Source organism: Euleptes europaea, chromosome 7, assembly GCF_029931775.1.
Source record: "Euleptes europaea isolate rEulEur1 chromosome 7, rEulEur1.hap1, whole genome shotgun sequence".
NCBI classification, from domain to species: Eukaryota; Metazoa; Chordata; class Lepidosauria; order Squamata; family Sphaerodactylidae; genus Euleptes; species Euleptes europaea.
This window is the reverse complement of record NC_079318.1, coordinates 92,964,254-92,977,410: the sequence shown is the minus strand read 5'-3', so window position 1 is coordinate 92,977,410 and position 13,157 is coordinate 92,964,254. Positions and strand designations below refer to the sequence as shown.

Below are 13,157 nucleotides of genomic sequence, written 5' to 3'. Positions count from 1 at the left end.
GGCATAAAATACAGCACTGAAAAACAGCACCCCATCCCACTGCCTACTCTGGTGTGTCAAGGCACACAACACTGTAGAGATGATAAAAAGTACATAGGGCGGAGTTTCCTCTCCTGTGCAATTTCCTCTTGTGTGCAGTTCTGGAAGGAACAAGAGCGCTCTCAGTCTCCTGACATGCCTCAGTCTCCAAGCCTTTTCCTCGCGCCTTTGTATCTTTCATCATCCCTGTAATGTTCTCTGCGGCACGTTTTCCCGTCAAGGCTGCTTCTGCTTCCTCGTTCCAGAGAAGAAGAAGAAGAAGAGTTGGTTTTTACATGCCGACTTTCTCTACCACTTAAGGTAGAGAACCGGCTTCCAATCACCTTCCCTTCCCCTCCCCACAACAGACACCCTGTGAGGTAGGCAGGGCTGAGAGAGCTGTGACTAGCCCAAGGTCACCCAGCTGGCTTCGTGGGTAGGAGTGGGGGAAACAAATCCAGTTCGCTAGATTAGCCTCCGCCGCTCATGTGGAGGAGTGGGGAATCCAACCCGGTTCTCCAGAGCAGAGTCAACTGCTTCAAACCACGTCTTTTAACCACTACACCATGCTGGCTCCAGCATGGTCAAAGGGTCCTTCCTCTGACCTCTGCAACTGGCAGCCAAGAAGGGGACCAAGCTCCCTGGAGCAGCTAGGGTTGCCAGCTCCGGGTTGGGAAATACCTGGAGATTTTGGGGGCAGAGCCTGTGGAGGGCAGGGTTTGGGGAGGGGAGGGACTTCAATGCCATAGAGCCCAATGGCCAAAGCGGCCATTTTCTCCAGGGGAACTGATTTCTATCGCCTGGAGATCCGCTGTAATAGCGGGAGATCTCCAGCCACCACCTGGGGATTGTCAGCCCTACTCATTAGTCCTCTCCAGTGGGGTGCAGTGGTTAAGAGTGGTGAACTCTGATCTGGAGAAGCGGGTTTTTTTTAATAGAATAGAAATTTTATTACAGTCAATGAGCAGCACAAATAAAATAGGTAAGTTACCAATTTACAGTCGTCTAAAAAAAACATCGGAATAAAACATGCTGGTTCATTAGTTAGTAAAATGAATGAATGGTAAGAAAAGGAAAGCACATATAACTGTTTGCCTTCATTTTCAAAACTGCTGGTTAGCACAGCCTCTCCTCCGTCGTATGTCAATTGCAGCGGCACAGAATCTAGCAATTGAATACATTATAGCTGTGTTGACATCTTGTATCACGGATGACATATGGAACTGTCCATACTACCTGGAAGATTTATGAATTAGTGGTGAGATGAACCTTTCTCTGATAGCTGTATAATACTGACAACTAAAAAGAACATGTTCAAGGTTTCTATATATCCAGAACCACAGGGGCATTTTCTCTCCTCATATGGCATCTTTCTGTAGCAGCCTTCCTGGATGGCTGACGGGAGGGCTTGGCATCCGGCCAGGAGAACCGGGTTTGATTCCTCACTCCTCCACATGAGCGGCGGAGGCTAATCTGGTGAACTGGGTTTGTTTCCCCACCCTTACACGTGAAGCCAGCTGGGGGACCTTGGGCTAGTCACAGCTCTCTTAGAGCTCTCTCAGCCCCACCCACCTCACAGGGTGTCTGTTGTGGGGAGGGGAAGGGAAGGTGATTGTAAGCCGGTTTGAGTCTCCCTTAAGAGGTAGAGGAGTCGGCATATAAAAACCTCCTCCTCCTCCTCCTCCTCCTCCTCCTCCTCCTCCTCCTCCTCCTCTTCTTCTTCTTCTTCTTCTTCTTCTTCTTCTTCTTCTTCTTCTTCTTCTTCTTCCTCCTCCTCCTCCTCCTCCTCCTCCTCCTCCTCCTCCTCCGCTGCCACCGCCGCCGCCATTGGGGATTCTGGGTTGGCTCCAGGTAATGGGGAACCAACCTTTAAAAATCCTAAACTCTTACTTTGTCCCTAAGTAAACAGCAGTTGCTCCTGACAGGCCTTTCTTTCTACAACCTTAAATATTTTGGGTCAATGTCGCCCCCCCCCCCACCCTGCAGTGAAGCCAGACCCGCCGAAGAATGTCACGGTGACCCCTGTGGAGAAGGCCCCCCGCAAACTGCTGGTGACCTGGCGTTACCCCTCCTCTTGGAACTCCAAGATCTACCACCTTCGGTTCCAGCTCCGATACCGGGCAGAGATTTCACAGATGTACTCCGAGGTGAGGCCGTCTTTTCTTTGGTGGGACTTTGGGTCAGAGATCAAAGGCAGGGTTGCCCATCTCCAGGTGGTGGCTGGAAAGGGCTGCCAAGTCCCTCTTCGCCGCCGCTGGGAGGTTTTTGGGGCGGAGCCTGAGGAGGGTGGGATTTGGGGAGGGGAGGGACTTCAATGCCATAGAGTCCAATGGCCAAAGGGGCCATTATCTCCAGGGGAACTGATCTCTCTTGGCTGGAGAGATCTCCAGCTAGCACCTGGAGGTTGAAACTGAAAGAGAAGGCAGCATGAGGCTCAAAACTAAAAGTAAATATATATATATATATATATATATATATATATATATATATATATATATATATATATATTATAATATATATTATATATATATTATAATATATGTATATGTGTGTGTGTGTATATATATATATATATATATATATTTACTTTCTTTATATATATATAAAGAAATTTATATATATATATATATACCTCCAGGTGCTAGCTGGAGATCTCTCCAGCCAAGAGAGATCAGTTCCCCTGGAGATAATGGCCCCTTTGGCCATTGGACTCTATGGCATTGAAGTCCCTCCCCTCCCCAAATCCCACCCTCCTCAGGGTATATGTGTATATATATATGTGTGTGTGTGTGTGTGTGTGTGTGTGTATAAGAATATATATATATATATATGTATGTGAGGGGCCAATGTTATACCTCATTCCTCAACAAGCAAAAAATAAAGCAGAAAGAAAATTTACTCAAGAGTAATGTGTTACAGCACACAGGAAAATTGCCTCGCAGGGCTTAATTCAACATTGCCACTCAGGGTCAATAAATAAAATGAGTATTAAGGCATACAGCATCTATAAGAAGCCACATCGGGCTACAATCTATCAATAGGCCGCTAAGGGCTACAATTCAACAATGTGACAAATTGCACTAATAAAATTCGTATTGAAATAGTTCGTGCAGTCACTTTATATAATCACTGAAAAACAAGGAATGAGAAAGACAAAATAGCAGTAAACTGCAATTAGCAGGTAGGTGGCAAAAACGCGTTTCGGAAAAAACCTTCTTCAGCTTGCCAACCGGAACTGTTGTGGAAACCACCGCAGCGGATTGCTTTCAGATGTTAATAAGTATTCATGGCATGTTTCTAAATGCAATAGAATCAGCATCGTTATAATGAAGGACCATAGGTTACGAAACCCTAATTGAACAATATATACAAAAATATACAAAGAAATATTTATGCAAAAATGGATAGCTTGTAATATCAGTTACATATAAATGGATCAGTTGTAATAGCAAGAGATCTCCAGCTAGTACCTGGAGGTTGAGCAAAACAAAAACAAAGGCACCTCCGTGCCTATACCAAATAGGTTTGGAAATTAGCACGGGAAAGTGGTACACAAATGCACATAAACAGGTTGCAAAAAACACGTCTATAATGAGTAATGAAGATGGAAAGAACAACACAAGTGTACAACATGAAAACTTAGCAACTAAGTGATTGGTTATACACAAATGTACAAGTAAGCATGAAACAATCTATTGGTGTGTATCTGGAGGCAAAAAGTCCTCTTCTGAGTTTCAAAACCTGTTTATGTGCATTTGTGTACCACTTTCCCGTACTAAGTACCTGGAGGTTGGCAACCCTATGGCTGGAGATCTCTTGCTATTACAAGTGATCTCCAGGCATTACACCCCATGGGAGTCCCTCCCCTCTCCAAACCCCACCTTCCCCAGGCTTCGCCCCAAAAACCTCCAGGTATTTCTCAATCCCCCAAACCTCCAGGTATTTCTCAATCCAGAGCTGGCAACCCTTCTCAAAGGTGGGGTGGATACCACCACCCCCTTTTTAGGCAGATCTCACGCACCCTAGTTGGTTTCTAAATAGATTGAAACTCTCCCTGGATGGATCACTCTAAGAAAATATTCCGGCTTGTATTCACCTAGGCAAGCTAGATTCGGGTCCAGCAGCACACCAGGGACCAATAAGATTTTGGGGGGACCCGTATTACGTAGTCTAATATTTGCATCAAGCACAAGCCTTTTGAAATGAGAGCCTCTTAAGAAAGAGTATCGCAAGAGTTCAGTTGGTTAGGATTGCCAGGTCCCTCTTCGCTACCGGCAGGAGGTTTTGGGGAGGGGAGGGACCTTAATGCCACAGAGTCCAATTGCCAAAGCAGCCATTTTCTCCAGGGGAACTGATCTCTATCGGCTGGAGATCAGTTGAAACAGCAGGAGATCTCCAGCTAGTACCTGGAGGTTGGCAACCCTATGTATTACGTAGTCTAATATTTACATCAAACACAAACCTTTTGAAAAGGGAGCCTCTTAAGAAAAAGAGCATCATGAGAGTTCAGTTGGTTGGACTAGGGTTGCCAACCTCCAGGTACTAGCTGGAGATCTCCCGCTGTTACAACTGATCTCCAGCCGATAGAGATCAGTTCCCCTGGAGAAAATGGCCGCTTTGGCAACTGGACTCTATGGCATGGAAGTCCCTCCCTTCCCCAGACCCCGCCCTCTCCAGGCTTCACCCCAAAAACCTCCCGTTGGTGGGGAAGAGGGACTTGGCAATCCTAGGTTGGATGGATTTTTTCCCTTTGTTGTTGGGTGTGTGTGATTTCTCAGCTGCTAGTATACTGTGATGTTACATTCATTCATTCGACTGGGGAGGGGGTTACGCAACGCATTGTTTGCCGTCTGCCTGTTAAGCCCAGAATAAGAGCTGTGAGCGCATGGAGTCACCTTCTTTGACGCCACTGATATGGCGCTGAGTAGAAAGGGCGAGAGGGTTCTGTCTGTCTGCAGGGCCCCATCCGGGTGTCCTGGACCTTTGGACCTTTGATAGCTGTCTATGCAAATGCTTAGCAGTACTCAGAACTCAGAGACTTTACTTGAACTCTGAGCTTATAAGGGCTGCAGGGTGTTGAACAAATGAACACATTTGTTCTACCGAATTAGACCCTTGGTCCATCAAAGTCAGTATTGTCTACTCAGATCGGCAGCAGCTCTCCAGGGTCTCAGGCAGAGGGGTCTTTCACATTACCTACTTGCCTGGTTCTTTAACGGGAGGTGCCAGGGATCGAGCCTGGGACCTTCTGCATGCCAAGCAGATGCTCTACCATGGCTCTCCAGGGTCTCAGGCGGAGGTCTTTCACACCACCTACCTGACTGGTCCCTTTAACTGGAGATGCCGGGGATTGAACCTGGGGCCTTCTGCATGCCAAACAGATGCTCTACCACTGAGCCACGGCCCCTCTCCAAGGCTCTCCAGGGTCTCAGGAAGGGGTCTTTCATATCACCTACTTGCCTAGTCCCTTCAACTGGAGATGCCGGGGGTTGAACCTGGGACCTGGTCCTAGCTGGAGATGTCCAGCTATTACAACTGATCTCCAGCTGAAAGAGATCAGTTCACCTGGAGGAAATGGCCGCCTTGGCAATTGGACTCTATGGCATTGAAGTCCCTCCCCAAACCCCACCCTCTTGAGGCTCTGCCCCCAAAACTCCCCGCCAATGGCAAAGAGGGACCTGGCAACCCTAGCAGCAGGCAAAAGAGGGCCAGGCAGAGGGGGAGGGGCTGGATGTGCACACATGCTCACCATGCACCGACATTACTTCTGGGTTTATCCACAAGCAACACAGACACTCTAGCAATCTCCACCATCTCCGATTGCTAGAGCTCCTCCCCAGCTACGCTCCTGCAAAGCTCACACACATTCAGGACATCAGTCTGCCCCACAATCAGTCTATTCCATCATCTCAGAGGTCAGCTTTACAAGAGAGTTCCCCCACCCCCCAAAAAAATCCTTCAAGTCTTATTTTCACAATGAGGACGAGAATGACTTTTTCCTTTAAAAAAAGAGGAAGAAGGAAACCTGGCGTTCTTCAGCTACTGAATTCTGCCTGTTTGTCTGTGCTGTGCGCAAAATCTTGCCCTTAAAAGTTTTGGGTTTTTTTTGCATCCATGCCAAATTTATGGTTGCCAACTCCAGATCAGGACATTCCTGGAGATTTGGGGCTTGGAGCCTTAGGAGGGCAGGGTTTGGGGAGAGGAAGGACCTCAGCAGGGTATAATGCCATAGAGCCCACCCTCCAAAGCTTCTGTTTTCGCCGTGGGGATCGATCTCTGGAGATCCGTCAGAATTCTAGGAGAGCTCCGGGCCCCGCCTGGAGGTTGGCAACCCAGATCAACTCCTTCTGCCTGTAGTTGGGGAAAAGGCACATGGGTGGATGATGGGGTTGCCCGGTGAAGGAAAACAGTGGGGAGTTATCTTCAGTCAGTGGCATTCTTTTGCTTCCAGGTTGAGCTTCCATGGGAAGCTTCCACTTCGCACGTGATCCATGACGCCTTGCAAAACCTCCCCCACAGGGTTCAAGTCAGAGCCCATGAAGAATTCGACTACGGAACCTGGAGCGAGTGGAGCCGCGAAAGTATCGGAACACCCTGGACAGGTGAGGAAAGGCTGTTAAGGGTGCATGACTGCACAGGCATTGGCCAATCGCCCCTGAGTTCTTGGATTCCGCAGAAGGGACAGCCTCAGAGCGCATTTACACTATAAATAGCTTCAATAGCCCAGAGAAGTAGCTAGGTTACTCTGCTGCAGCCAAAACCACAGAGGACCTTTGTGTTGTGTTAAGTGCTGTCCAGTTGCTTCCGACCCTATGGATCAGTGCCCTCCAAAATGTCCTATTGTTTAGGACCTTGCTCAGGTCTAGGGGCCAAGAGTCCCAGGTTCGAATCCCCGCTCTGCCACAGAAGCTGGCTGAGTGACCTTGGGCAAGTCACACCTTCTCAGCCTAAACTTACTGTAGGGTTGCCAGCCCCCAGGTAGCACCTGGAGATCTCCTGCTATTAAAATTGATCTCCAGACGAATGAGATCAGTTCCCCTGAAGAAAATGGCTGCTTCGGAAAATGGATTTGATGGCATTATATCCTGCATAGTTAAATTGTGGGACTCCTTGCCCAAGGATGTGGTGATGGCTGCCAACTGGGAAGGCTTTAAGAGGGGGGTGGACATGTTCATGGAGGAGAGGGCTATCCATGGCTACTAGTCAAAATGGATTCTAGTCATGATGCATACCTATTCTCTCCAGGATTAGAGGAGCATGCCTGTTATCTTAGGCGCTGTGGAACACAGGCAGGATAAATGCTGCTGCAATCCTCTTGCTTGTGGGCTTCCTAGAGGCACCTGCTTGGCCATTGTGTGAACAGACTGCAAGACTCGATGGGCCTTGATCTGATCCAGCATGACTTTCCTTATGTTCCTATGCTGAGTTCCCTCCCCTCCCTCTTTTCTCACCAACGAGGACCCGAAGTGCCTTACCACACTCTCCCCTTCTCTCACAACAGCCCTGCAAGGTAGGGTTGCCTGGTCTGGTTGGGAAATACCTGGAGCTTTGGGAGGGGTGGAGCCTCCCCTCCCCAGGCTCCACCCCCCAAATCTCCACTTATTTCTCAACCCTGACCCAGCAGCCCTACCTTACAGGGATGTTGTGAGAGAAGGGGAGAGTGTAGTACGGCACTCAGTGGGGTCCTCGTGGGGGAGTAAAGAGGGTTACAAGTGAAGTAAATAAATCCCCCATCATGACGCTCCTCTGTTAGGTTATTTATTCCCTTTGCCCTGATAGCATGGCTTCCTTTCAACTGTTTCTTTTTCTGGTTGGCGTTTCAGAACCCCCATCGACAGAGTCAGAAATGGCAAGTTCAGACATCCCAAAGGTAAGCATCGGTGGTGCAGGCATGGGCTGGTTTTGCTCCACCTGCCCCTTTTTGGTAAACGTGGTCACTATTCTCTGGTCCCTTTCCCTGGGAAATCACGGTCCCTCTTTTTCCCTTGGTGGGGGAGATATTTGGATTTTGGGTGAGCTGCTTGTAAGCTCAACGCGAGAAGTCTGGTTCGTTCTGGGCAGGGAAGAGTCCCCCAGGGACGAGACCCACACCTTTGCTTAAATAATATCAACAAGTTTATTGCTTTCTGAGAGAGCAAAAGGAAAAAGAAGCTCTCATACCCGTTACAGGCAATTTGAAAAGGAAAAGAACAAACTCAAAGCAACTAGAAATCTACTCTACTTACAAAGCAGAGCTGGTCATATTCCTCCTTACTATTAGTCACTGTAGAACAAACAAAATCCCAAACCAAGCTTCCTTCCCCCTGGAGCAACCTCCCTTTTTCACTTAACCGCCAACCTTGGCTTCCTGCCTCCTCCATAGTTACACGTGTTCTCAAAACTATCTCAGCTGTGATTCCCTGGGGGGTGAAACTCTCTGGGCCGGGTTGCTTAATGGCTCCTTTCTTACACTGCTTGCCTGGTCACTCTTTGGGGATCTGATTCCTCCTCCTCTAGAAGTTAAATCTCTGAGTGGGGAACAGAGGCATCTTGTCCGTCGCTCACATCCACATCGATAGGGGAGGGTCTGTGGCTCGGTGGTAGAGCATCTCCTTGGCTTGCAGAAGGTCCCAGGTTCAATCCCCAGCATCTCCAGTTAAAGGGACCAGGCAAGTAGGCGATGTGAAAGACCCCTGCCTGAGACCCTGGAGAGCTGCTGCCGGTCAGAGTAGGCAATACTGACTTTGATGGACCAAGGGTCTGATTCAGTATGAGGCAGCTTCATGTGTTCATATGATGCGCATGCATGAACATTAAGGTGCCCTGTGGTGCATCAACAGCCATTTCTCTCCTGCAACTAGCTGACTTGCTAGTCAAAAGCCCTACCTGGCCCATGTCTAGGGTTGCCAGGTGTGCCCCCACCCAGCCACCAGTGGGAGATGGGTGGGTAGGGTTGCTAGATCCAGGTTGGGAAACTCCTGGAGGTTTTGGGATGGAGCCTGGGGAGGACAGGGACCTCACTGGTGTACGGTGCCATAGAGTCCGCCCTCCAAAGCATCCATTTTCTCCAGGAGAACTCGGGTTGTCAGGTCTCCCCTGGCCACTGGTGGGGGATGGGCTGTGTGTAGGGTTGCCAAATCCAGGTTAAGAAACTCCTGGAGGTTTTGGGATGGAAGCTGGGGAAGACAGGGACCTCGATGGGGTACAATGCCACAGAATCCACCCTCCGAAGCAGCCGTTTTCTCCAGGGAAACTGGTCTCTGTAGCCCGGAGATGAGCTATAATTCAGGGGGATCCCCAGAGCACCGGAGGAGGTTCAGCCCTGCCTTTCTTTCTTTCTTTGACAGTTTCCTAGGTATAGTTTTGTTCCCTCGGATGCGCCTGCAACTCCTGAGCTTCCCATCGACCCAGAAAAGCCAGCCGGTAAGTGTGGCTTCCCCCCAGGGCTTTGCTTGCAAGAAAAAGCCCCAGGCTTCCTTGAGGCATAGAGGAAGTTTCCAAAATGAGAATGAACTGGTTAGCTGTGTATCAACAGTGGGCCAGTAAGTAGAGTTGCCAGGTCCCTCTTCACCACCAGCAGGAAGTTTTAGGGGTGGAGCCTGAGGAGGGCGGGGTTTGGGGAGGGGAGGGACTTCAATGCCATAGAGTCCAATGGCCAAAGCAGCCATTTTCTCCAGGGGAACTGATCTCTATCGGCTGGAGATCAGTTGTAACAGCAGGAGATCTCCCGCTATTACCTGGAGGTTGGCCACCCTGCCAGTAAGGCAGTTTTAGATGCTGAACGAAATGGTCTTTCTCTTCAAAGTCCAGACCTCACAGCCCCTCTGTGTATGTGTGGGCCGGTATTGCGGCGGGTAGACCAGGACTGGGGAAACACGGGTTCCAACCTGCATAGCTATGAAACTCATAGGCCACTGTAGGCCGCTTTTTCTTTCCACCTAGCCTACCTCGCAAGATTGTTGTGAAAATGAGCATAAAAGGGAGGAGAGGGGAATTATATATGCTACCCTGAGCTCCTTGGAGGAAGGATGGGTTGAAAATGGGATGGATGCTATTTCCCATTTATTATTATTATTATTATTATTATTATTATTATTATTATTTCATCTAGTCCAACCCCCTGCACAATGCAGGAAATTCACAACTACCTCCCCCCCCGCACACTCCCAGTGACCCCCTACTCCATGCCCAGAAGATGGCCAAGATGCCCTCCCTCTCATCATCTGCTTAAGGTCATAGCATTGCTGACGGATGGCCATCTAGCTTCTGCTTAAAAACCTCCAGGGAAGGAGAGCTCACCACCTCCGGAGGAAGCCTGTTCCACTGAGGATCCTCTCTAACTGTTAAAAAAATCTTCCTAATCTCTAGAGGGAAACTCTTTTGATTTAATTTTAACAAACTGGTTCTGGTCCGACCTTCTGGGGCAACATAAAACAACTCAGCACACTCCTCTCTATGACAGCCCTTCAAGTACTTGCAGATGGTTATCATATCACCTCTCAGTCTTCTCCTCTTGATCCTCAGTATCTAGTAATGGAGTGTCTCTACATGCAAATGGTTTTTTAAAATAGTTTGGCTCAGTCCAATATATTAAAAGATTCACCTACCCGTTGGCAAGCCTCTTTCCCTGAGTTTGGCGACCCTTCCTCTAACTGTGCTCCCTGTTTGTTTTCAGTGGAAGTTGCTGTAGACGCGGCTCTTCATACGTTTCTCATCCCAGCAGTAACTGTGATCTTGGGTCTCGCCCTGGTGGTTGCCATTGTCATCCGGTAAGGAAGGAATCTTGGGGAAGGGAGAGATGTGACCCTCTGGCTGGTACCGCCGATTGGCGAATGAGGATGGGATCAGACCGGTGGCAGGTTTTGCTGTAGCTACGGCCACAAAAGTTCTTGGGAAACACTCTAGCTGCCTATGGTAGTCTGGAGGGGTAGGGTACATAACATCAGAACATAAGAAAGGCCATGCCGGATGAGACCAAGGCCCATCAAGTCCAGCAGTCTGTTCTCACAGTGGCCAACCAGGTGCCTCTAGGAAGCCCCCAAACAAGACTGCAGCAGCATCCTAATATAATAGGCCTGCTCCTCTGATCCTGGAGAGAATAGGTGTGCATCATGACTAGTATCCATTTTGACTAGTAGCCATGGATAGCCCTCTCCTCCATGAACATGTCCACTCCCCTCTTAAAGCCTTCCAAATTGGCGGCTGTCACCGCATCCTGGGGCAGGGAGTTCCACCATTTAACTCTGCGTTGTGCAAAGATACACTTCCTTTTATCAGTTTTGAATCTCTCACCAGCTTCAGCAGATGACCCCCACGTTCTAGTATTATGGGAGAGGGAGAAAAGCTTCTCCCTGCCCACTCTCTCCAAGCCATGCATAATTTTATAGACCTCTATCATGTCTCCCCTTAGCCGCCTTCTTTCCAAGCTAAAAAGCCCTAAGCGTTTTAACCGCTCCTCATAGGCCCGTTGCTCCAGCCCCCTGATCATTTTGGTTGCTCTTTCCTGCACCTTCTCAAGTTCTCCAATATCAATTTTTAGGTGTGGTGATCAGAACTGTACACAGTATTCCAAGTGTGGTCTCATCATAGATTTGTACAAGGGCAGTATGATAGCAGCAGTCTTGTCCTCTATTCCTTGTCTAATTATGGCCCACATAATCACCAGGTGACTGTTTAATCCCAATAACTGGGAGTGGAAGGAATGTTGTGGCTAATGTTGTGCGACGGACTCTTCCCCAGGAGACAGCTCGGTGATAAAAAGCAGGTTTCATTCTTAGCCAAGGGTTGCCAACCTCTAGGTGCGGCATGGAGATCTCCCAGAGTTACAACTGATCTCCAGACTACAGGGATCAGTCCCCCTGGAGAAAATGGCTGCTTTGGAGGGTGGACACTATGGCATCGTACCCGTCTTCCCCAGGCTCCATCCTCAAATCCCCAGGAGTTACCCTGCCTGCACTTGGCAACCGTATCTTACCCTTCTGCTCGTTCAGAAAGCTGCGGGAGATCTTGTACGAGCTCCCGCACAAGCTGAATACCCCTGGACGTTGTTTCGATTTTTCTTGCGCAATGCTTGAGCTCAGTGTCTTCATTTAAAACCTCATTTTGCCAACACTGTTTTCCAGGTACCGGAAAAAATGGTGGGCGCCGTCTTCCGGCGAGGCGAAGCCAAAGACCGTACCGTCCTATTCCCTGGTCCCGCTGGCTTCGGGGGCCCCTCTGAGCTCATCCCCTCTCCTGTCCCCTCCTGCCTCGCCCTTCAGCGAGAGTTCTGCGGACAGCCCCAGAATCCTGGAAAACAGCCCTTACGACGTTTCTAACGCGGACTACTTCTTGATTCCCAGGTAGCCAGCAGGCGTTGGATTAGAGGATATCGGACCCTGCAATGTCTCCGGGCTGGGGTTTGGGTACGGGCGTTCCACACTGGACAAATGGATCATGAAACCAGACCACCTGTTTGGGAAAGCATTGGTGCTAAAAGCCGCTTGGACTTTGCCATTGTCGATCCCATCTCACAGGGGTCCATGCTGCTGATCCCAGATAACCTGGGCTCCTCCATCCAAAATCCTCGCCTTTCAGTGATCTGGAAGGTGTTTGCAGAAAGCTTGGGTTTTTTGGTCCACAAGAAACTTGGGACCCAATTGCTACAGACTCCCTGTAGGGTGGGGTGACCCAAAGACTCCATCCAATACGGTGTTTTGTCGCCCACAGTGGCTTGCTGGAGAAAACGATTGGAGACATCGCAGAACTGTTCTGTGTCGGGATGCTCGTAGGATTTCCCCAGACACGGAGCCCAAAAACAGTTTTGATGTTGTCCTTAGAAACTGATCGGCCCCCGTAACGTGAGGTTAGGGGGCAGTTGTCCGCCCTAGAAGGATCTACCGTCGTTGAGGCTGCATTCGGTGGCTTTCAGAAACTGGCACTTGGGTTTTCGCAAGCTAATGGAGGATATCGAGAGAGAAAGACACTTCCCTGTAATGCACTGGGAATGGCAGCACCCACAACGCTGTGCGCTTGACTGGAAACAAACCAAACCAAAACCAGCCTCTGCCAATGGCATCCCGGGATAACGTCTCCGCCCCGTGCCACGCTTGAGTTACCCGACACGTTCTCGAATCCTGCTGAGCCGTGAGACAAACTCTTGCTCTGAAGCGCAGCAAATC

General features: G+C 49.3%; 1 protein-coding gene across 1 annotated transcript in view; it reads left to right on the top strand.

Moving 5' to 3' along the window:
• The window catches only part of IL6R (interleukin 6 receptor), a 33,232-nt gene extending 20,890 nt beyond the window's left edge, over positions 1–12,342 (top strand). Inside the window, exons 6-10 of the mRNA XM_056853504.1 lie at positions 6,470–6,620; positions 7,842–7,888; positions 9,345–9,420; positions 10,673–10,766; positions 12,120–12,342. Of these exons, the coding sequence (XP_056709482.1) occupies positions 6,470–6,620; positions 7,842–7,888; positions 9,345–9,420; positions 10,673–10,766; positions 12,120–12,342 (591 nt within the window). The remainder of the gene's footprint in view (positions 1–6,469; positions 6,621–7,841; positions 7,889–9,344; positions 9,421–10,672; positions 10,767–12,119) is intronic.
• The last annotated feature ends 815 nt before the right edge of the window (positions 12,343–13,157 follow it).